Source organism: Corvus kubaryi, unplaced genomic scaffold (genome assembly GCF_017639235.1).
Source record: "Corvus kubaryi isolate FWS band 111438036 unplaced genomic scaffold, C.kubaryi_AGA036_p1.0 65458, whole genome shotgun sequence".
NCBI classification, from domain to species: Eukaryota; Metazoa; Chordata; class Aves; order Passeriformes; family Corvidae; genus Corvus; species Corvus kubaryi.
Genome location: NW_024582016.1, coordinates 35399 through 59167, shown reverse-complemented (window position 1 = coordinate 59167; position 23769 = coordinate 35399). Strand labels below are relative to the sequence as shown.

The following is a 23769-nucleotide window of genomic DNA, read 5'->3' as shown; positions in this document are numbered from 1 at the left end:
CCAGAGACCAATCTAATTACGCAAAAGAATACTGCCTGGTACCATAATGGCACGGGCAAGGAACTAAAACAGGTGGACGCCCCACAGCAGTGCTCACAGCAAAGCAAGTAAGAACAGTAATAGTGGAACAGCACATCTGCTGTTGACTTTACCATAACATAACCTTTCCAATGCTACCTTCAAATCTACACTCGTGCCTAGATCCCCTGCAACTTAATTTGCACCCTTCTCTTTTGTTTTTCATTTCTTTGCTTCCTGTGGTAGGCTTCCTCCTGAAGTGCCACGGTTGTACCAGGCTACAGGGCTGAGCGCCTCTCGAGCCGCAGTAGGCAGCGTCTCTGATCGATGGCTGCAGAGCAGAGCGGCAGCAGGAGGCAGAGTCATCGCTGCTCAATGTTCTGAGAGGCCCTTTTTGTACTGAGCTAAAACCACCATGAAATATTTACGCTCACTTCGGCATGTGCTTTATTGTCTGTTGGATATGTGCTTAGGAGGAGTTTGCTTTACCACTATAATACTGCCATCAGTGTTATGATGCAGAAGCTGGTGAGTTTATGCCAACATTTAATTTTTGTTCTTAAATAAAGCTTTTTATCCTTACGCCTTGTCATTATCTTTCTGTGTATTATTTCTATACAACTGCATCATATATATTCACATGATCTGGCTGTACTTATTGCATGGAGTTCCATGAGAAATTAATTTGGTGCAATATAATTCACCCTCAGTACATAAAATAAAGTGGTAATAATGACATTATGCAGGACCTTTCCAACGGATTCATCTTTTCAGTGAAATGCAAAAGAAGTTGCCTACAACAAATTTCTTTAAATGGAAGAAAATATCATATAATACAGGTATATGAAGACTTTCCTCAAACCCTGTCCTTTTTCAAGCTGAGAGCCTAACCTGCTTAATTTGTCCCTGCAAACACTGGCCACTACAGAAGATGCAGTATCGTTTTGCAATAATTATTTTGTAGTTTAACATGAATTAGATGTAAGGGTCAAAAAAATTAACATCAGAGTACCAATTAATCTAGGCCATTAATCATTGTTAACTCATCTAATTTTAAAATTAAACTGAATATTCAATCTGTCAACCCTTCGGAACATCCAATCTTTATGTTCAATCCTAGCAATTTTTTCTTTTTATTTAGAGAAAGGTTTATTATCAGGAAAGCATGTCACTGAACTATTAATGTAATCAATTCCATTTTATTTTCAAACCATTCTTGTACTTGACTTTACAAAGTACAAAATTAGATATAATTAGATAATTATTATAGTTTGGTTAGACTATACACAGTACTACCAGGTGAGTGAAACAATGTTATTTTGCAAAACATTATCTTGGGGTCCAGGCTAGAGACATGGCAAAGAAAGAAAGATAAGGCACAAAACCTTTATCTCTGTATTGCTGGTTCCATTTCAGCTGATATTAATAGCAGCTGAATAATAATCACAGGGACAAGCAGTGGCTGACTGCAAGTGAATGACAGTGAAGTCTTAAAATTTCCAGACACAGAAATTCCTGTGCTAAGGCTGCTGCTGTCTGTGACACCAACTTGAACTTCCAGAGCATGGAAGTATGGCATAGCCAGGACCCAGTCTACCTTGCTGTACCTAACTGGGTTCTCTTCCCAATCAGCAATGGAATGAGACAGCCAGGGAATGCGAAGTCTGTTCACTGCTGCACTTTGGAAGAGAAGGCAATCTACTGCTTTGGATTAAAATTTCAAAACTGGACAGCAACCAAAACTAACGAGTCGTACAGTGAAATGCCTGTTAAACTTGGTCTTGTAAGCAGGTAAACATAATTTCAGGAAGTGTATAACCACATTCTATTGTAAGGGACAGTTTCTGAACATGGAAATGCACAAACAGCTAGGGTACCTGACCTGCCAGCAGAACAAGTCTTGCTAGTGTTCGAAAAATAAAAAGAAGCATTTGAAAACATCAAATGATGGAATCAACTGTATGAAAATGCAAATAATTGTTTCTGCCTTACCCCAGAAGGTTATAGAAGGATGCAAAGTATAAAATGTTGTATTTTAAAATAAGTGAACTTTATAACTTGTACAGGTTAGGGTAGACTGCTACTAAATACAGGCCTTTTCTCTAGGAATGCCGTAATATCTTTTGAGCAAAGTTCCCAGTCTTTCTTCTACCATTTGTATATTTTTGAGTGGTATCAAGGCTGACAGATGAATACTTATTGTCGGTAAATCTTCAGCAAAACAATAAACTTCAACAAAAAACTCAGATGAATTCTGCACTTCGGTTAGGTTAAGCAATTATTGATAACCTGAGCTGTTTAAAGAAATGCTGTTGCTAGTTCAAGAAATATTAAATACAGGAAAAGATGCAGCATCTCAGACTGTCAGCTGGTTCACTACTGGAAATTACTAGTCTGGAGAGTTCAGACATCATTAAAGGTGAGAATAATACAACACAGTCACGCTCCTTTCCCTTTCTTTTTCTCCTGTCCATATCAAATCAGAAATCAGAGCAGGATATGACCTCACAGGTAACCTACTTTCCTCTTCTGCCAATGCAGACTCTGTCTGTATGATATCATCCATTTCTGAGAGCTTTTCAAAGTCTGTTTTTAAAACATTCTGATGGTTTTTCCTTTGTTAACTTTGATATATTATTTTACAGTCTAACAGCTCCCTGTTAGTAAGGTTTTCCTGATAGTCAGCCTGAAGCTCTCTCTCATAATTCATTCTCTTAACTGTAAATTTCTTTATTCAGATTCGGTTCTATTTATGCCACACCAGACTGCATTGTTCTTCTGTTATTATAATATTATGTTTAGAGCTAAAGTATAATTTTTTCTTCCAATTATTTCTCCTACTGAAAGGCAAAATCTGAAACTGACACTAATACCTACATTACAAATTATTTTTGCCCCAAAATATCTGTTTGCAAATTTCTGAAGTTTAACTTATTTTATTCTCTCTTAGTTTTCATAAGTCTTCATAAATGAAACAATTTATTTTTGTTTTCCTTCATCTTTATAAAGCCTACTTATTCATTACTACCCCTGAAGTTTATTAGGGATGCTTGCTTTCTTTTCCAGACTTGTGAAGATATTAAGAAAATACACGATGCAAAAAATCTTGTAATAGGACAATCTGTCCTCTTTGTACTTTTAATACCTTGAGTTTCCTTGGCTTATTTTTCCTCCCCTGTAGGTAACCCATACCTATAAAATATATTTAAGTAAGTTTTGTAGAATTACATTTATCTTCCTAATATAAGTTATTAATAAGTAGTTCAACTCTTCTCTTGAGAGCATATTACATTGCAGCATTTTTTCATTTTACAGTAACATCAAATTAGACTTTAGTGTTAAGTATTGCAGTATGGCCTGACATTTACACAGTCACCTTTTCCTTCCCTTTCTCTATTTTCTATTGAGTTGTTACAATCCACAATTGCATTTGGAAGTTCACACCTTTACTTTTTTTTTCATTTAAGGCAGAGGCAATCTTACTTTAAATCACTGTAAAAAATAGTTTAAAAAAAAGTGTCTTTTTTCTGTCCCTGCAACTGCACATATGGCTTGACAACTCCTTAAGGAATGATCAAAATGAATCAAATGTCTAGAATTCCAGACAATGAAGGCAAAATTCTTCTTCAAAACCACAGTCAATTCACCATTATTCATGGTTCACACAAATTGCACACTCTGTGTTGACCCAGACTGACTACAGCAGCTATAAATGGTTAGAAATCAGTGCTGCACAAATACATGGATAAGGCCACAACCAAAGCCACATCTGGCCCCAAAAGCCCCCCTGGAATGGGGGTATACAATACACAACCAGCCGAGTGGATATGAAGCAGCTTCATGGGGCTGACTCTGTACACAGGCAATTTATTACACCCTTGCCTTCACTTTTAACATGCCCCTCTGCTCCCCCTGTATTATCAGCACCCAAAACCCCATAACACAATAGGGAAAAGTTCACTGATACTAGACTGGTGATAAAATTAAGTGAATAAACCACTCAATGCTAGCAGTTTTTTGTGTCCTATTATCCCATGTGTTCTTATAGGAGAACTCCAAGTAGACTCTGTACTTGATGCAGTAAGTACAGGAGTCTTCATCAACTTCTCTAATACGTAGCTGAATGGACATTATCTGCACTGGAAATGCCACTGTCACAACTACAACAGTAGGGTGGCATTTCCTATAATGCTGTAAAACAAATAAATTCTAAGAGATAAGTACTTCTTTCTAGTCCTATTCCTCTAATCCAAAATTTAAAGGCAAAAATTTCCTAATACAGTGAAACAAAATCCCCAAGGAATTAAATTAAATAATGCTTTGCAAAGACTTACAGTCCATAAATCTGTGGAGCAATTTCCAGTCGGTTCAGATGCATGTACAGCTCAATATCATGTTTCTTCAGCAGATGATCCTGAATTTGATTTACTTTTGCTACAATAGCTATGGATGGCCCCAAGTCCTGTGGCCTTGCAAAGGGCATAGGTGTTATCATCACGTCTTTCTCCTGTAGATACAGAAAACAGGGTGAATAAAAGAACCCATGAAGCCTTTTTGTCTAAAGGGATTTCGTTTGTTGTAAACACTGGCTTCCAAATAAACTAATTTCTTTTATAGCAGAAGAGGAATCTCAAGTATCCACTTCTGCAGAAGATACTGTGGGATTCCCCTTCCCAGGAGTGCCAAGGAGTGCCCATCATTCTGCACATCAATTTTTACGTGCATGCTTTACTTTTCATGCTCTGACAAAGTGTTGACAGCTTTATTTTAGCTTTAATATCAGCAGTCTGAGTCAGTCCAGAATAAAGCAGATGAATGGTAACTCAGTAGAGAATACATGCCCTCAGAGGACAATAAATTGCATACCAAATAGGAAGTAACTTACTTTCAAACAATCCTTTCTAAACAGGCTTCCCTTGCTCAGAAAATCTGGTGGCTGCACCTTAAAACCTACACATCTTTGATAATGCATCAGAAACTTTTAAGGGAAAAAAGAAATAGAACAATGAGACAGCAGTTGGTTGGACCTGAGGGCTGTGCAAACTATGCCATGATCTACAACACAACACACATCAAGTGAAAACCAGTGGAGTATTAGCATCCTTGAAAATGGTACTGCTTTAAATTTGTTCTTCTTGCAAAAGAGTTAAATATTGAAAAAGAGACAGAATGCCAGAAAAAATGCAGCAAGTAATGAACTGCACCAAATAGGAAACATGTAAAAAGGAGAATGAGAAATAAAAAAGGAAAAGTCAAAACTATCAAGAGAAAGATAGGGGGACAGGGAAACAGAGAATTAATCTGTTAGGAACATTGTTAAGGTTATAAAACAGGGAAAATTGGAACAGTAAGAAGAGAAGAATTTTGCAATGACTTTGCTACAATCTGTCATCATGACCTCTGACCCAAAAGCTTCAGTTTGAAAAACAGTTGCTGTTTTTCTACACTTTTGCTCACTGTATTAATAGAGAAGCATTATCCAGATCAAAGGGTTAATCATTTCAGGAGACTTCATTGCATTTTACATTGTTAAAATACAAATTCACTTGTTTCAATATCGTGAAAAGAGCATTATTTTTAACAATCAATAACAAAGAAAGTTTGTTTTCATTGTATAAGCTGTTCCCAAGGTAGTTTCCTATGGTTATTTCAAAATCCCATGGTTTAATAATCAAATGGGCAGTGAACATTTAATAATGTCTACCAAAAAGTATCTTTTTTATGTTGATCTTCTTTGCTTGAAGTACCTTTTCTTAATGGTTTGACTTCTGTACTGCAGAAGATATGGTAGGATGTTGAGCAGTGATTTCTATATATTTCTATTTAAGGACCTGATTGATTATAAACTGTATCTTAAAATCTGCTTAATTGTTGCTTTGCTATGGCAGTTGCAGCAAAGGGACTGATCTGTCTATTATAGTGTGGTAATTTAACCATGATATTGTGGTACCAAGACATATTCATTTAAGATACTCTAGCAAATCACTTGAAAAAAGCTCCCTCAGATCGTCAAATAAAGCTCACTGACATGGCATGCATTTATTCAAAATCTTTGCTAGTCTAACAAAAAAAAATTGAAATAAAACATCTAGTGTCTTAGAGGCTAATAAGCAATGCTGTCACTTAGTTAAATACCAAGGCTCTTCACAGCTGCAGGTACATTGAGAAAGGATATTTCTCCTACTTATTTTTTAAATTATTCTGTTAACTTCTTTCTTACCAAGTTGGGCAGTGTACTTTCTACCCTGAATTTTATTTCTTCACTGTATGGCTATTTCCTATCATTTCAGACCCATTTCACTATTTTCTTGGTCACATGCTAGAATGCAAAATATTGAAAATAGGTATCTACTAATCTTCTTCTATACATAAAACCACTCTTAAAGCATGATATGGTAACATTGCCTTAATGTTAAATGTCATTATATTAATTTTTTTCATAAACATATGAATTTATCTTTGAAACCAATCATAAAAGTCTGTAACTCTATGTATTTGTAGACTGTGCATGTTCTATCATTTGGCATGCATCTGGGGTATGAACTTTATTGTGGTTTATTCAAGTTGACTTTAACTTCAGCTTGACCACTTCATGCATTCATAACTGATGATTCAAAAGACCTGTGTTTTTAAGCTTTTCTTTATTATAGGCATAAAACCTTATATGGAAAGCTCAGCATCAGAATCTCTCTGCTTATTTGAACTTGTAATGTGAAAAGACTAGCTATTACTCAGTTCAGTCTTTACACCATTAGTTGTCTGTGGGTTTCAAGCCATCTTTACAAAATTAGAAGACAGATTATTAAACCCTGGCTCAAGCGTGGAAAGATTGTGAATATCAAAACTAATGCAAGCTTCCTCTGTGCCAAAATTGGAGTTATTTGCCACTTGCAGCATTTGTGCACCTTGGCATAATGCAGCACTGACACATTGCTGACTGTCAGACTGACTGACTATCAAACATGGCTAAGTGCATCCAATAGTACGTGCTGGCTTGCCATTTCTAAAAGCACGAGACAAGTAAATGGTATCCATCAAAATACAGTTTATCAGCATCTCAGAAATTAACCCTATTAACAGAAATCTTCAAGGCATGACAGAATCTGTGAGGAAGCAGCTGCAGCCAGTAACAAAGCCTTGCCTGTCCATGCCTCCTGATTCCGTCTACTCCACCAAGAAGCTTGGTGGATGACTAGAGCACAACAAAGTCATGTCTGTTGTCTCCTCTCATGCAATTTGGTTGAGAAAATGACAATACCTCTAGTCAGCTGAAATTGCTCCAAAAATCACATAGCTGGTGTGAAACAAACAGCCCAAACAGAAAGATGCTCAAATAAGCTAATAAAACCAAGCCGCCAAAATGTTTAACTAGGAATGACTCACAGTGCCTGTGCCTAAAGCCAAGTGGCCAACCAATACTGTGCTCCTGCTCATACTCACTATATAATTATTTGCCATGTGAGAGAAAATACCCATTTTCTTTTTGTCAGCTTTTAATTCTTGCAAAAATATTTGAGTGCATGTGTTTAGTCATCTATTACTAACATGAAATACAAATGGTCAATCCTAAAAGGATGTGCTTCACAACAAAAAGACAAAATGAGGGATGGCTCAGAATGTGCTATTTGTTTATAGGAGAGCACCAGATTCACCCCTAAAAGCAGTTTAAATATGAATACCAGTGAAATGCCGCTGAAAACTTAAGCTAAATATTAGGAAGAGTCACCAAGTTCTGTCACAAAACATTACGTACCACAACATGAACTGGCATGGCTGGTAGTCGATACTAATACAACTTATATATTCATGCATTTAGGAAACAAATGCTACAGCAGGAAAGAGAGGCTAGGACATAGTACAAGTATGAACTGCAGACAGATTTCTCTCATTAACCACTAGGGAATGGAGTAGCTGGAGCAGCTCCTCTAATGGCAATTGGGAGTAATGGAAACAACTGTTAGAGGCTGTAAAATGTAACACGTCTCTCAGAGCACATGCTTTCATTGCTTCCTTTGTGAAGATTCACACTTTATTATGTAGCTAACCCTCAAAGTCATGACTGTAAAAGGCATATGTACAAGAAAGGATTATTAAAGATTATACATGTTTGCAAAGAACAAGAACAAACAACTAGATATTAATCCATTCTCTTTGCATTGTTAATTTTTTATGCCATGAAAGGACTGGAAAGGGCAATGTAAACTTTTACCTTCTACCCAAGTACTGCAAGTCTGTAAGCAGACCTAGTTATTTCCTGGAATAACATTCAGTCTCAGACTTTACCACCTCTGTCACAGAAATTGGAACAAATACATTTGAATACACTGAATTTTGAAAAGCTACACTCAGAGAAACATATCTCACAGCCTTGTTATTGAAATAAAAGTGCCAATGTAGTAAAATTTGTATCTCATATGCTTTATCCCTAGCTACTGAAATTATACAAAAATCCAAGTAATTTTTAACTGTAGATAACTTAGGCCAAGATGTCAATGCTCCATATCTGATAAAATATATAATACTTTAAATACTTAAAGAAAATAGATGCTTTTAAATGAGTCTTGGGTGAACAACTTTTTCTTCATTAGACTGACAAAACCACCATTCAAACTAGTACTCCCTAATTACAGTTTGCAACTATAGGTTTTGGTGCACACATATGGACATCCAGAACCAACCAAATTCTCATTAATTTTTTGTTAACTCTAGATATTGTCCCCATGGTCTATGCAAAAAATGCTGGAGTGAATCAAGATGAAACTAAGTTTGGAGGCCAACTCTTTTAGGATATAATACACTGAAAGTCTCAGCAATACCCATAATACCATTAATAATATTTTGCTAGAGCCTCCATACATACCCTCCATCACACAAATAAAAAAAGGGAAACTTAAAGATGGAAAGAGAAAGGAAAAGAAATAGTCAAAGGAAATCTTGAGCAACTGACTGAGAGAACTGTTCTTCCTGCCATGCACGATTTAGGCAAGGTCTCTAGAAGGTCCTTGCAAAGGAGAGTTCTGCAGAACTAAACTCAGGACACTGCAAAAGCTTTATGAAAGCAGCAACATACTAAATTCAGTGGTGTCCGTACAGATACACAAGAGATCTGAAGGCACAGACATTCCCTCTGTTTGAATATCCTGAGGTTATGAGGAAAAAAATGAACAAAATGGAGTGATTATGCCAGGGAAAGATACACCCTGACCTTTGATAGATAGTCTATGGTTAAAGTTTCAGTTTCACAGCAAATTGTCTGTATTGTAAACAGCTGAAAATAATTCAAAGCTTAATACTTTACCTACAGACTTTTATTTAACATGACATTTGCACAGGTTTTGGACACAGAAGTGCCTATGACAGGCAGTCTTTCAAATGCTATGCAAGAACATCACTTATATACAGAAAAATCTGTGCTTGCACACTTGGCTTTTGATTATCAAGTGATCTTTCAACAGATAGGAGGACACTCCACAAGTGCTTCTGACCAGATTCTGAAGAACCTTTAAAGATTGTAAACTTGTTTGAGACTGCTTTAACCAAGTTAATAGATGTCTAATTAGCTTTAAGTAACATGAATCATATTAAAATCACATTTGCTTAAAAACACAAGTAGATTTTAAAGCAATATTTACCTTCTGACTGTCATGTTCAAAAGTTGAAAACCAGTGCTCTGCTGTTTTCATAAGACGTGTGAACATCGCACTGAAAGGGAACAACCCAGAAACTTGGTGTTAAATAATGGTGTCAATTACAAATAAGAGCAAATTAAATGTAAAGAAACTTGTTAAAACTTACTAGGCATCATGTTCCAGATATTCAGGATTCAAAAGAACTTTCATTTCCTCGCTGAAAAAGGCAACAGTGAACAATCCAAATGTGAATGTTTATTTTTGGTCAGCGTTCTGCATGTACTATTATGTATTTATAAGCCAAGTTTCATATAAAGTGCAAATGAGAAAACTAGCCTTTTTAATTAAAAAGAGCAACTCCATTGAACAAATGAAGTCTTTCCTTTTTATAAAGATCAAAAACAAATTAGCTGCCTTGTCTGTACTACAATGAAGTAACCATCTAATTATTCCAAATAACAAATTACTGAATGTCACAATGTATTATTTGAATATGCTTGATCTAGAATAATTGATTGCTGCACAATCTATCACTGTTTGTCCCAAACAAAAAAAAAAAAAAAAAAAAATGGTTACTGGTCAAATATGCAGTATCAAAACATTAATTTATTTTGTTTTAATAGCCTGTATTTTTATTGTACTTTAACAGCAATTAATCAGTGACAGCACCTCTTTTCCATCTACTTTGCTGCTTAGCTCTACTTTTTCAGTGGGGATGGAACAGAATGCTGTACATAACACATGGTTATTTTAAGTTACTTAGCACTGAAGAGCATCTTCTAGGTCATTTTAGGATATCTAAGGACAGACATTGAATAAAAACACACACTTGTAAATAATCATCTTAACGCTTAACCACCTTTGGGCAGTCACATGGAGAGGTACCTACAGAGGTTATATTATATTGCACACACAATTAAATTGGTTTTTATTCACAGATGGACTCCAGAACAGAGTGAAAAAAAACCAAATGGAATGTCCTAAATATCACAAGAATGAAACTAATTTATTTATTTTTTTTAATAAAAACAAAAGCCTTACATATGGGGCAAGAATAAAAGCAGACAATCATGTGTGATGACATATTTTATATGTATGAATATGACTGCGTGCATACACACATAAACACTTTTGAAAGAAATGGAGGCTCAATAGCTTAACATAATGTTACTACAAAGGCAAAGAATAGTTGGATATCGCAGCTACAACACTGCAGGTGATGAAAGAAATACCAATCTCAACAATTTGTCTTCACTGGTTATTTCCCCTTTTAAGATATGAGGAAAGAGCGTTGGTGGTAAGATGTCTACTCTGTGAGTGTAGCTCACTAATCTGTCTCCTCTCAGCAATGACAAAACCGAAACCACTTCTGGCAATAAGGATGAGGTGGAACTGCAGGTAGGTATGTAAGCTTTTAGATCACAGTTTCCCTTAGGTTTCTTGTCTCCCCATTTTTTCACAAGCCAATGTCTGTGAAGGGGCCAATCTCAGAAGCTGTAATAGGAAAGACGAAATAAGGATATTCCCATCAAAGCACAAGGATGAAATGATGTCTGATATTAATTTATGAAGTATAAACAAAGAATTATGGAACAAATATTTTTAAGTTATAGTTCAGCCAACTTATTTTTTGAAGAAAATGGATTTTATACAAATAAGATGCAATGCTTGCCTTGGTTGTGCAGCTTCACTGGCATGTGAAAAAGCCTGGTGGTCACAATGTAGGATAAAGACAATGGGAGCCAGAAGTTCATGCATGCCCTAAATAGAAATGGAAAAGCAAAAGTATATTTAGGTTTTCCAGTCATATAATAGTTAGTTCCTAATGCACAGCATAAGGCAGACAGCAATATTAGGTGCAGACTAACTAAAAGCATGAACATTCATTCACATTCTTAACAGAACAGTTTCATAATCAATGGCTTTTATCTTAAATCCTGATTAAATCCAAGTGTTTATTCCTCTATAATATACAGAAACAAGTTAGTCTCCCTTTTTCTAACACAACACACAACAAATTGGCAATGGTAGGCAACCCTGCACCTGGCAGTTTACTTCAAGATCTATGTTCATAAATATGAATTTTATTTATGATAATTATAATAATGATCTACAGTACAGAGATGTGCAATAGGGAAAAATTACAAAATGTAAAATTATTTTGTATTTTATAATGTTCCAAAACTGTAGACAAAAGTGTAACAGTAGGCTCCAAAGGAGACAAGAGTAGCTATTTGGGAAAGAAAACGAAACTTGCATTTCTAAGGACATGAAAATTAAAATACGTTTTTGGGTTTTTTGGTTTTCTTTCTTTTAAGTTGTTATGTCAACAGTCAAAATAAACTCATTAAACACAATGCATAGAAGACCTGCTACTGTTCCACTGCAGAGTACTACTTACATATGCAATCTACATTAAGATACAGAAAAAATATAGGAATATGCAGAAATCAGAACAAAAAAAAAATGGGTGGGCAGTTGAGGACTTGGGCCAGCATTAGAAGCATGTCTGGGCCACCCAGGAGCGTTGGGATCCCAGTGTTGGGACTAGGACATCAGGGAGGAGCTACGCAGGCTCCAGGCTGGGGCAGGGGTCAGCCATACAAACGAAGGGAGGGAAGCCCTTTGGTGATGGAAGGAATGTGGGAAGAAGGATTGAGATCTGTCTGTCTCTGGACACAAGATCACTCTAAGGGGACGGCATTCCTGACCTCTGCCCAAAACCATCCATTACAGCTGGGGCTTGGTGCCAAGTCCCCAGGCTACCCCTGCTGGGACTGGCTCTGGATGGAGTCCTTACCCAGCTGTAGGAGGAAGAACCTGCTGCCAGCAGTGCTCCAGTTCAAGGGTGCAACTATTTCATCAAGTGTAGCCTCAGTCCTGACTCCAGGTGAGTGCTCTGGGCACGCATGGGTTCCAGGAAGACTATCTCATCTATCCTGCTGCAGAAGGAGCACTGTGGCTGGTTCATCAAGCTCAACAGCATTTCGGGTTGCTGTCAGGAGTCAGATGATGGGTCCCCTGATAGGAGATGTTCTACTTTTAATGGCTGCAGTTCCAAGCCAGGAAGCCTCTGCACTTGCTTTTCCAGCCCTTTCAGTGATGGACAGATGTGAACACTGGAAGTGTTACATGCTTGTAAGCGACCTTGCTGCTTTGCTAGTGTATCAGTTGATATTCCATACAAGAGTATTCAGCACCAGGAAGTTAGCTTATCAGCTTCATATGTACTGAGCAGATCCACTAACTACTAAAAACCTTGAACTTTTATTGGAAATAATGGGCATTTTCCTTAAGTGGTATGAACTGACCCAAGAGGCAGATGTGGAAGCCCTCTCTACATCATTAACTATCTTGAGTATGCTTGGCATAGCTTTTGACAATTTTGACAAAAGTTGTTAGAGTGGGGATGCTGTAACACGTGTATCAAACAACGAGGCCCGTGGAAAAGAAATATATATGGACCGATTCTCGATAGATATTTCAGAGATGTTTATTTCTCCAGCCGCATGGCCGGGGATCTGCCGAGGAACTGCTGCAATCACGGGACCCGAGGGTCCTTGCCCAGGCAGGGGAACACAAAACAACCAATGGGGAACGAGGCTGACCAGGGTCTAGGGAAACCCCATGTCTGTGCCCTCAGGGCCCCTCTCCCAGGACCACATGGCAGGGGGAAGGGACCCTGACAAAAAGTTTTCACGATCTCTCTGTGTGCTATCAACTGAAATCCTAGGAAATTTAATTTTAATTTCCTAAGGACTGAGATGACTGTTATAGCCTCAATGGCGGGCTGAAGTTTGGATGTTTTCTTTCCCTTCCTATTTCTGAACCTCTAGGGACTACTTTGAAAGATGAAGTCCAAAGAAAAATTCAGTTAGGAAAACCAAAACCCAAATACAGCCATTTTATTTCAGAAGCTGATGTAAAACACCACAAACAGGTTAGATTACAAATTGTCAAGTTTTGATTTCTTAAAATACTATGGTCATGTCAAAGGAGAAAGGTCCAGGATTAGACAATATATAAGTGGCAAAAATATTTAAATAACCAGGGTTGTACTTCCACACACAGAGCCCTCGGTTAATTAACAGTTCCACAAACAGTTCCACGTCTAATCTTTTATTCGCCCTGATATACTAAACATGAAATAAGAGAAATGGAAATGCCAAAAAACTTGACTATCTAAAAAAACTACCAACTAAGCTGCAAACATATAAGCGGAAGAAAAAGAAAGAGGACATAAAATAAGAATTAGTTATAAAAGATAAAAGCACATCACACATTCTTCCAACATAATAATATATCAACTCTATAATAAAATAGAATCATAATGTGGCTGCCCACATATAACAAAACCAAAACAAACAGATGATGAAATATCAGGATTTCAAAAAGATACCTCTGATCTTTCAGTTACAAGAGTACTTCAAATGTTTAGAGATTTTTAGCTTGGCAAGAAGTGTAATATGCATACACATATTTTTTCAATGCTACAGTTTACTAAAACTCTTTAGTGCTAATAAATAAGTTGACAGAGCTCAGATAATTTTATGACACTTCCCAGCTACAACAAAATATTGATTCCATAATACAGTCTATGGTTTAGAAAGAAAACCAGAATTATAGCCTTTTTACAAAGACAAGTGAATCAATGCATTTCAAAATTATACTGACTTCTCTAAGGGCAATCAAATCATGAACCAACAATAGCTAGCCTAGTGATTTAGCTTAATTTTCACTATTTCTTTTCAGTGTAACTAGGACCAGAACTTTGTCACCACTCTTACAGAAGAACTCTAAGAGTAGCTTTTACATATTCTTAAGTACAATACACTATTCTCTTTAGATTTTATATTTGTAGCTGTTATTTAAAAATGCAGTGATCCCAGAGAAGATTCTGCCTTTAAAATCTGTAATACAGCTCCACGACATTCTACTTCATTTGACTAGGGATAGAAATACATTTTTCCTTATCAAATAAAATGTTCCTTCAGGCTGGCCAAAAAACCCCCAGAAACCGTACTACAAAGATAGCTTTCATGCATATATGCATATTAAACAAACATTATTGATTGCTTCTTGTAAGACTATATGCTGATGCTATGTAATAGTTTCAATAGAATGTTTTAAGTATGCAAATTGTCAAGGAACTATAATTTTTCCAAATATTTTGGAAGATAACATCGGGTAGGGACAGATGCTGACAGACAGAAATATCAGTCTCCATTCATTGGCCAAGTTTTATAATTACAATGGCAATTGTATCTTTTGTATATGGTCATACAAATGAGACAGAGGAATTCTCATGGACGACAACAGAACCAGTCCCCATGATGGAAACTGCAAATGAAGACAAGCTCCTTAATCTGGGCTTTGTATTCAGGTCACTGTGGAGACAACAACTTGGAGATGATCTGTTATCAATGAATAAATGGAAACCTTCATTATTTTCTCAAAAATGTGCTAGGCTTTGCTGTAGTGGAAATTTTCATGGGAATTGGGGCTTGAGTCTGGTAAAAACACTACATCAGGGAGACTGACTTCTAGATAGGTATTTGATAAAAGAAGGAAAAAACATATCCTGTTGCTACCAAAGGCTATTTTTTTCAGCTAATTCAGAGAAGGGTAATGGTGGACATGAAAAAATGTTATCTAGAAAGAGAGGAGCATGGGGACAAAAAAGGAGGATCTTATTAATAAGCTAAAAGGAGCATTATTGTTTAAAAAAACCAACCAGACAAACCTACCCTTTTAAAATGAGGTAAGAAAAACACAAAGCTCCTAATAAAAGTAACACATGTCCACAACAAGAGAGGAAAACCACAATCATTTGCTATTTGGCACAGCACCACAAGACTTGGGTGATATACTAAACACAGTTCAGAGAGGTTAAATCAACAGTTTTTCATGATCCAAATTCACTTAATTTTCTGCACTTCCTCTCCCCTTTTTCCTGTAGCAATCCCTTCCTGGAACTACCACACTACTGATGCACACCAGTTGAAAACAGAGGTAAAGAAGTTTTCTTTGTCAACAGCCTGTAGGCTCACAAAATTGAACCTGTTCTTTTATCCGCCTATGTTCATTTAGCCCACCAAGCAGTCTTTATTAAAGCTGAGGCATCAGGCAGTCAAAGTTCATTAATACCATTTATATAATCTCTGCAGTTTCAATTAACTCAGCAAGACATTCTACTACATGATAACAGTCTCATTAATTCAATAAAATCCCATAACTATTAACAATATGGTCTATGTTAAACGGGGTGTCACCTAGTAGAAAATAATAGCTTTAACAGCTTGTGATGAAACGCAGCACTTTTTTTTCTTTTTAAATTTGATCTGGCTAAATATTCCATCCCTATATAGAAAGGTATTATTTCTTGGTAAGGAATCAAGAGGATTTTAAATATGAGCAGAGGGTAATTAAGTCCTTTTAAGTCATATCAAAGAGTAAAATAATACTTCTTGTTCAATAAATGATAGACTAAATTAGCTAGAATGTGTTCTTCCATTTTCCCATCATCAGTCCTCTGGCCTATATTCACTAGAAAGAGGAGACTGAATACTGCAAAGCATTTTTTTAAGCAGTGCCCTTCAAAATACAGCTCCTAGATCTCATTTTTATTGTCCTTATGCAAGACCATTCCTTGCTCACTGTCTGTCAAACATGAAAAATAACCAGTTGATAGATGTTTCATATGTTTGATAACTATATAGTCCATTTTTTATATAATCTCTAAGAAATTCTTCAGAAGTAACTGTTCCTTCAGCTCACATGTTCTTTGTTTCTATGAAATAACCCTATTCCCTGGCTTGAGGACAGGGTGATCACAGACTATGTCTGAAAGCATAGATTGTTTTATAAAAATCTTCACATTTACTGAATCTCTGTATTTTTGTCTTAACAAATTTCCTATCTACCTGAAGTTGGCTCCTCTACAGTTTATCCTTTGTCCATGCACACAAAGTATCCCTGAGTTTGTCAATCTCTACTCAGCCTACAGATAATTGTGTGAAGAAACAAATACAAATACACTTGGGTTGATACTCTGCATATTAGTCTTGCTATATGAATACAGTATAGTGTTTATAGTTACTTCAAAACCTTCAGAACAAATGTGAAATAAATTAAGTTACTAACTCTGTGGATACAGACTTAGTGCTACTTAGGCCTTCTTTACCATTTTATCAAAAATGGTTTGAGCAGACTCTCCTTTAAGTAACCCTGTAAGTAGTATTTTGTAGCACCCTTATCCTTCACTCAGGATTTTGTCAGCTGTACTTGGGTGCTACAAGGTTAGATAAAGATCTATTTGCTAACATACTGCATGGCTTTAGCACTTCGGGGAAGAACTTAAAATATTACATAAAACTTAAAATAGTAAACTTTGTCTAAATTTCAGAAGTCACTATTTATGCCTTTTGTTTATTCAGTAGCATTTAAAATCCTGTGGCATACTTTCTTTCTTTACCTAAGCAGAGAAAGCCTTTCTTTGGTTTTTTTCTTTCTTAACCAATGACAAAGATGTTTATAAAGAAATTTGAAGTTAGAAAACTTAGCAGCCTTAAAGAAAACAATTTGAGGTACTGTGTTATGAGGAAAAAGCATATGTTATTCAATGAACTTACTTACCAACCAGCTGACAAGCAGCTCTTTGATTACTTCAGCATTATGATACAACTTCAGATACAACAGAGGTACATTATTGTCAAACCATATAGAAAATGTTGAGTCAATGAATGCCACCTGTACAGTATTTTCATTACCTGTTTATAAAGCAACTGCTCATTTTCTCTGGCATAGCAGAACAGAACATCTGTAAGAATTTTCCTTACGTTCTCTTGCTGGAAATACTGCATTTCAGGAAAGCTGAAAATGAAGCAATACAGCAAAAGTAAACAACAGAGTGTGCAGAATGCCAGTTGCTGGTCTTCTAGAAGAGGTTTTAGGTAAGAGCCTCTCCCTTGTCTGCTTTCCCACTGCTCTGTGAATTGTGGGTGCTACTAGAGTAAAATACTTCTAAAGATTTATTACATTTGTTTTGCAACCGAAATTATAAACCATGTTCTTTAATATATACCAGTCTGCTACACAGGTATGATGATATCACAGTTATATTTAAATAACTAATCCCTTTTAATCTCATTAAAGCTAGAGATCTGAAAGAATGAAATACAATGGAAGAAATGGAAGAATGGATGAGAATATGTCAGAAGATGCATATACACAAAGGTTCAATATTCCTTTAATATTTGAAAGAATATTATCATTTGATGACAAGATTATTTAATTATCTCATAATTGACATGAAAACCAGTATCCTAAAATCTAGTATTTCTTACTGGTATCTGTTGCAATATAACACACTTAGACATTTCACTGTCTTTAACAGCTGTTGCAAACAAACTTTACAATTACAAAATAATCTGGCTGGGCAAATATCCTAAGTGAACCAGAATGAAGTGGATCTTGTGTGAGAATAAAGAAAAAAAGCTTCTGGGAAAATCCTGTTATATGCATACCGAAAATGTAAATATTTCCAGTCTGTAACTACTCTGAAGCAACTCTCACCTGTGCTTCCTGCTCCTTGACTAATGGAGGGACAAAATAGAGTGGTTATGCAGGATGTATTGTAATTTAAAATTACAGTAAGTGCACAAACAAAGGTGCTTTCATTGTTACTGAAGAAATAACTATCTGGAAAAAAATGTTTCATAAAGCAAACATCCCAAACCACATTGCTCCACAGTTATACAGAGCAATAACTAATAAAATCTGAAAAGGCAGAATACTAAAAAGAAAGGAAATGGTAAAGTTGGACAAAGCAAAACAGAAGAATACTTAAAAAAGACGACAACTGTAGGCCTCAGGCTAGACAGATGAAAAAAAGGTTGTAGTATTGTCAGTTTTAAAATTAAATCACATGGTTTGAAATAAGATTTCTTCAAACAAATTTCCCAGGTCTGAGCTACAATGCTATACTCCAGACCAGTTGTATTTAAGGATGTTGTAAAGCCTGTCACAGAGCAACAATATAGGAAATCATAATAAATTACTTCAGATAAGACTATTAATGTTGATAATCACTGTGGTCATCTCACAGAGGTGATGACAGGCAAGCACAGAAACAGAACTAATTAAGGCTAGAAAGGTGCTTTGAAATCCTTGGATGAAGGAGCTGAATAAAGAGCCAAGGCAGAGAAGACACCGTGCCTTGAACACAGTAATGCTGAAGTCCTGAGAGAGGCACTGGGATGAGAGGTGTAATATTTTCCTGGCACCTGGTGGAGGTAATGGTAAACCAACATTTGGAAACTTGTATGAACTTGTACTAATCACATTACTGTAAAGGAAGGACACAGCTGAGACCAAAAGTGCATTACAGCAGATGGCAATTGACATAATTTAGGGGTTTGAAGAGATTATTTCTGAAGGACTGTTATTCAGGCCTGCCCTATGAAGTTTAGGAAGAGAAGACTAACATAGAAAACTCAAAAATACACAGAGATATCTGTGAGGATCGAGTAATACCAGAGATTGTGACGGAATGGATAATAATGAACTCAGGAATAAGCTGGCTGAAGTATTAATTATAGTAAATGTAAATAGAAGAGATCATGAGGGAACTATCAGTTCAGGATGGATTTTTGTGGAAAATGTCACTTTATGATTAAAGCTCTGTTTTAAAGAAATACAGTATCCTCAAATCAGCAAGGTAAGAATGCTTTTCATGAATATGAGAATATTACATTTAATTACATCTCTGAGAAAGCCTGCATAAGGACATGGGAATTTTCCTAGACTGTTTTATCACAACTCTACAATTAGTAAATAATGGTGCATTCAGGTCCCTGCTTTCTAGAAGTGAAGACCAGCGTGAGTCAGATACAACTTTCTAAAATAGTCCTTCAGCTGATTTAGGGGCCCCTACACCAGAGGCAGCCAGAATTTGACATGGAAGTTTGAAGAAACAGGCTGGCAAACAAAGGATGCACAAAACAAATTTGGTGGCAGACAGAAATGAGGATCATAATCAATGGATTGCTGTTTCTTTCCATCTCTTCCACATACTTAGGAAGAATGTAGCTGTCCAATTGCTTCTCCACTGCCTTTTTTATGTTGGCAATTAGCTTTTTCTTATTTGCGGGATGGAAAGTTTGGAACCTCAGCACCCACCACTACTCACCTTCACACACCTTCTACCATCCTAAACTGTGATTGTAACTCCTGAAGCAGAAACTAAGTAGTCCAATATATAAAAGTACTACTACAAAAGAGAAGAAATCCACTTGATTAGTCTATGAGGAATGCCCCCTAAGCATTTTGGTTTCCTAAAATACTGGAGGTAGAAAGAGGGTCATGAAATCTAGCCATTTGCAACCCTAGATGTCCATTCTGATGCCAAAAAGTACCTGGTATTTTGATTTGAGTTAAATGCTCTTGCATCTGCCAATCTGCTGATTTCTATTCCTGCAGATTATTGTTAAAAATTTTTAAAAAAGAGTTGGGACTAACTTAATATCCTTTCCTACTTGTACATATTGGAAGCTGTAATTCTTATGCAACAGGCTGAAAATTGTATGTAGACATTATGGATTTTATTTCTCTCACCTGACTTTAGGAAACTAAAGTTTTGTTAGGCACTGGTGAGCTAGAAGCCTTTTATAATTATTGAAGAAAACCGTACCTCTCTACAGTGGGATTCATCAGACAAAAACTAGATTTATACTTTAGGAAGAGATGATTCATGTCCTAGAATTCTACAGGTACACAGACTCTAAAGCATGATTAACCCAGCTGTGAGTGTCTAGACTTAACAGACCTAATTATTAGGTGAGATAAAGATTCTCAAAATGCATAGGAACAAACACTCACACATGAACAAACTTTATTCCACTTGCCTTTAGATAGCAAAGTCCTGCAGTTTAAACCAATTTAAACCAATACCAATTTTAGGAGCCTAATTCTAGCCCCTTTTCCTGTTTATTATTACTACACTTCAGGGAATTCTAACAAAAGCATTATAGAGTAATTTTTTCACTGATTTGATAGCTGGAACTCTGGTTCGCTACTCTATGTGCAGTTAGCATCACTCTCTACAGCATTATTTACTTGATACTGTGGGATGATGGAGGACTGACCTAGATGACAAAGCCTATAAAAACATTCATTAAATAAGAAACAGCAACTAGAAATTAATGATTATGGTAATTGAATATAATAATTATTTTAACCTTTAATAAAAAGCATTGTAAATTAATGATGAATTTTAAACTTTTAAAATTCTAACTCCAGGGATTTATTTAAAGAATGGAAATGAAAAGAGAGGGTTTTTACATTCTAAAGCCACAGAATGTAGAACTTACTGCTTCTTAAAATAATGATAGTTTACAAATAGATACATATCTATATGTAAAAATGCATACTGTGTGTTATAATCAGACAAACAAGCATACATACAAAATGCCTGTAGTTTATCAAATATATTCATGTCACTGATAAATTTTGCTTCTTCATTGCTTGACTTATTTTGCTATTGATGACACAATGTATACCACTATTGTTTCAAGTAGACATTATTTTGTATAAATGCATAAATGAAAATTTCTTTACTCACTATTACTGATATTAGTGAATACTACTCTGCCATTTGCCACAGTGAGAGCCTCGACTTTGTGTGTGTATACATATATATTTAAGTAATAGTCTTACATCCACCATAACCTTCATACAACTTTTCAGTCTCCAATTATAGTTTAGATGCATATATATTTTAATCTTAGTACATCCTGAACTGCTTCCTTTAACAAACAAAAAATACCATCTGTTGTGAGAATGCACATGAAAGTATACTCAGACTTTAATTATACATCTCATGGCAAAATACATTCAAGAATGGGTCTAGGGACGGACATGTAAAATATTTGAAAACCAGACTGCAATGATTTCTTCTGCATGACTTGGCTCCTGTAAATGAAAATGTGTAAGCTTGGGATTTGTAAAATCTATGACTATCATCACTTTTTTCAAGTTATAAGGACAAAAATTTGCAATATAGTAAAATTTCACCTGGTAGCAAACCAGTAGTTGAATTTAATTACATTTACGCATCACTCAATGCTTGCACTCTGAAAAAAAGTATTTTCAGGAACTGAGTGTTCTAACTCAAACAAGTTCCTAAACAGGAATGACCTAAGGGCCAAGAAGATGAAAACATAATCATAGTAATATCAGGACAAATTTTAAAAGGCATATATGACAAATAAAATTAGAATAGTGATAAATAAACTTCTCTCAACTTCTATACATGAGTGACATTTCCCTTACTAATTTCAAACTGCTCTTTTATTATTGATTATATTAAGTGTTGAGAATTAAGAAAGTAATCTGTTTGATCTTTCATTATGATCATAATTTATTTAAAAGACCTTTCAGTTTCTCTTACCTTCTCTTCGCTTCATACAGAAAACTACTTTAAATTTCACAAGTAGTACACCTCCTAATATCTTAATTTAGAAGAGCTTTTCTTCAATGATACCAATAAATCTCCAGGATTTAATGTTCAGCTAGATTGTCTCATTTTTTACTCCATGGAAGTTGTATTTTTATTCTTTTAATGTATGTTTCCACACATTCATGTTCAACAAACCTGACACTTACAGTAACCAAAGTCAAGAAAACACAATATAATGTATACCACATAAAAATGCAGGATATAAATTGATATATAGCAACTTCTCCTAAAGATCTACATACGTTCTCGTCACATCTTGTTCAATCATTGCTCGAAGCTCTTTATCCTGGAAAAATTTATTCCAAAGACTCTGAAATAAGGAAAAATAATTGTATGAAACCAAGACTTCTACTAATACTTCAGGCTTATAAACTACATCAGCAAAGTACTGTACAAATATTAACTAATTAATCCTCAACATTCCTGGTTGGTAGGTATATCAATATTTTATGGGAGATAAAGAATGTTGGTGACCAGCACAACATATCTGAGAAAGTCAGTTTAGATCAGAAATAAAAACATTCAAATTCCTGAATCCTTGTTCTAGGCTCATAGCATTTGCTCACTGGATGGCTGCAGGTTTGTGAGTTACTTGTTTGGGGTCCAGGAAGAGTATTTAGAATGGCAATGAAGTCAAACTTACCAGAACCAGCAACTCAACTGAAAAAAATTCAGTTGTTCACTCAAGAAAAAAGGTGTCTATCACTGGACTGTACCATGCTCCTCCTATGAATGTATGGAGTTTAACTGGAAGCTGCTGCAATATCCATAATAAGAAAGTGTTTGGAAGTAAGTGTATGATTATCATATGTCCATTATGAAAATGACATCATTCTAATCCACACTGAAGATCAAGACTGGCCATTCTATAAAATTCTGAAAGGGAAAGCCAGAGTATTTAAAGCTCACTGTCAAAATAAAAAATACTAAATACAAGAATTTGAAGTAGGTTTAGCTTCTTCTGTAGCTATGCTTATGACCATTTTCATCCTCTCTCTCGTTTCCATGCCTTGTTTACAAATACTTTGTAAAGCTAACCTGAAAGAAGTCAGAAAGTGCTGTTAATTGTATGCTCCAGAAAAAGTATTGGAAACTGTATTCTTTATTTAAAGGGATGGTAACTTGATCAAAATACAGATGGAGCAAAATCTATAACAGTCTCCATGCAGGTTAGGTAAGTTTTCAGATAGCAGCAGCACCAGTGAATGAAATACAGTACAGAGTCTGTACAATACTTCCACAATTTCTTGCCTCCCTGTAAACAATTCTTTGCCATGGTGGTTTACGCTCCTCAGAGAGAAAAGAGAAAGCAAATTAATGCTGTCTATGGGGAGGTAAGTAAAATAACAAAACCCCATGGTAATTAGTTGCTATATTTGTGTTACAAAATGGGAAAAAACCTAAACTTCAAAAATATTTATATCTTTGACAATGTCTTACATACAGGGAGTACCTTTTTAACTCACAACTCTTTTCATGCAGCTACACCACATTTTGAAACTCCCCTGTCCCTGCTCCCGCCCTGGCCCATCAGAACAGAGGAAGCAAACAGAAGCTGCATTGCAAAAAGGAAGGAAAAATCAGGACACTAAATGGGTGTAACAT

At 35.8% G+C, this 23769-nt stretch overlaps 1 protein-coding gene across 1 annotated transcript in view; it reads right to left on the bottom strand.

The window, feature by feature from the left end:
- LOC121673490 (TBC1 domain family member 5-like) overlaps positions 1-23769 on the bottom strand; it is a 116855-nt gene that overhangs the window by 77012 nt on the left and 16074 nt on the right. The window contains exons 5-10 of the mRNA XM_042046825.1: positions 22407-22474; positions 17417-17519; positions 11320-11408; positions 9814-9864; positions 9651-9720; positions 4353-4525 (exon numbers count right to left, since the gene is read on the bottom strand). Of these exons, the coding sequence (XP_041902759.1) occupies positions 4353-4525; positions 9651-9720; positions 9814-9864; positions 11320-11408; positions 17417-17519; positions 22407-22474 (554 nt within the window). The remainder of the gene's footprint in view (positions 1-4352; positions 4526-9650; positions 9721-9813; positions 9865-11319; positions 11409-17416; positions 17520-22406; positions 22475-23769) is intronic.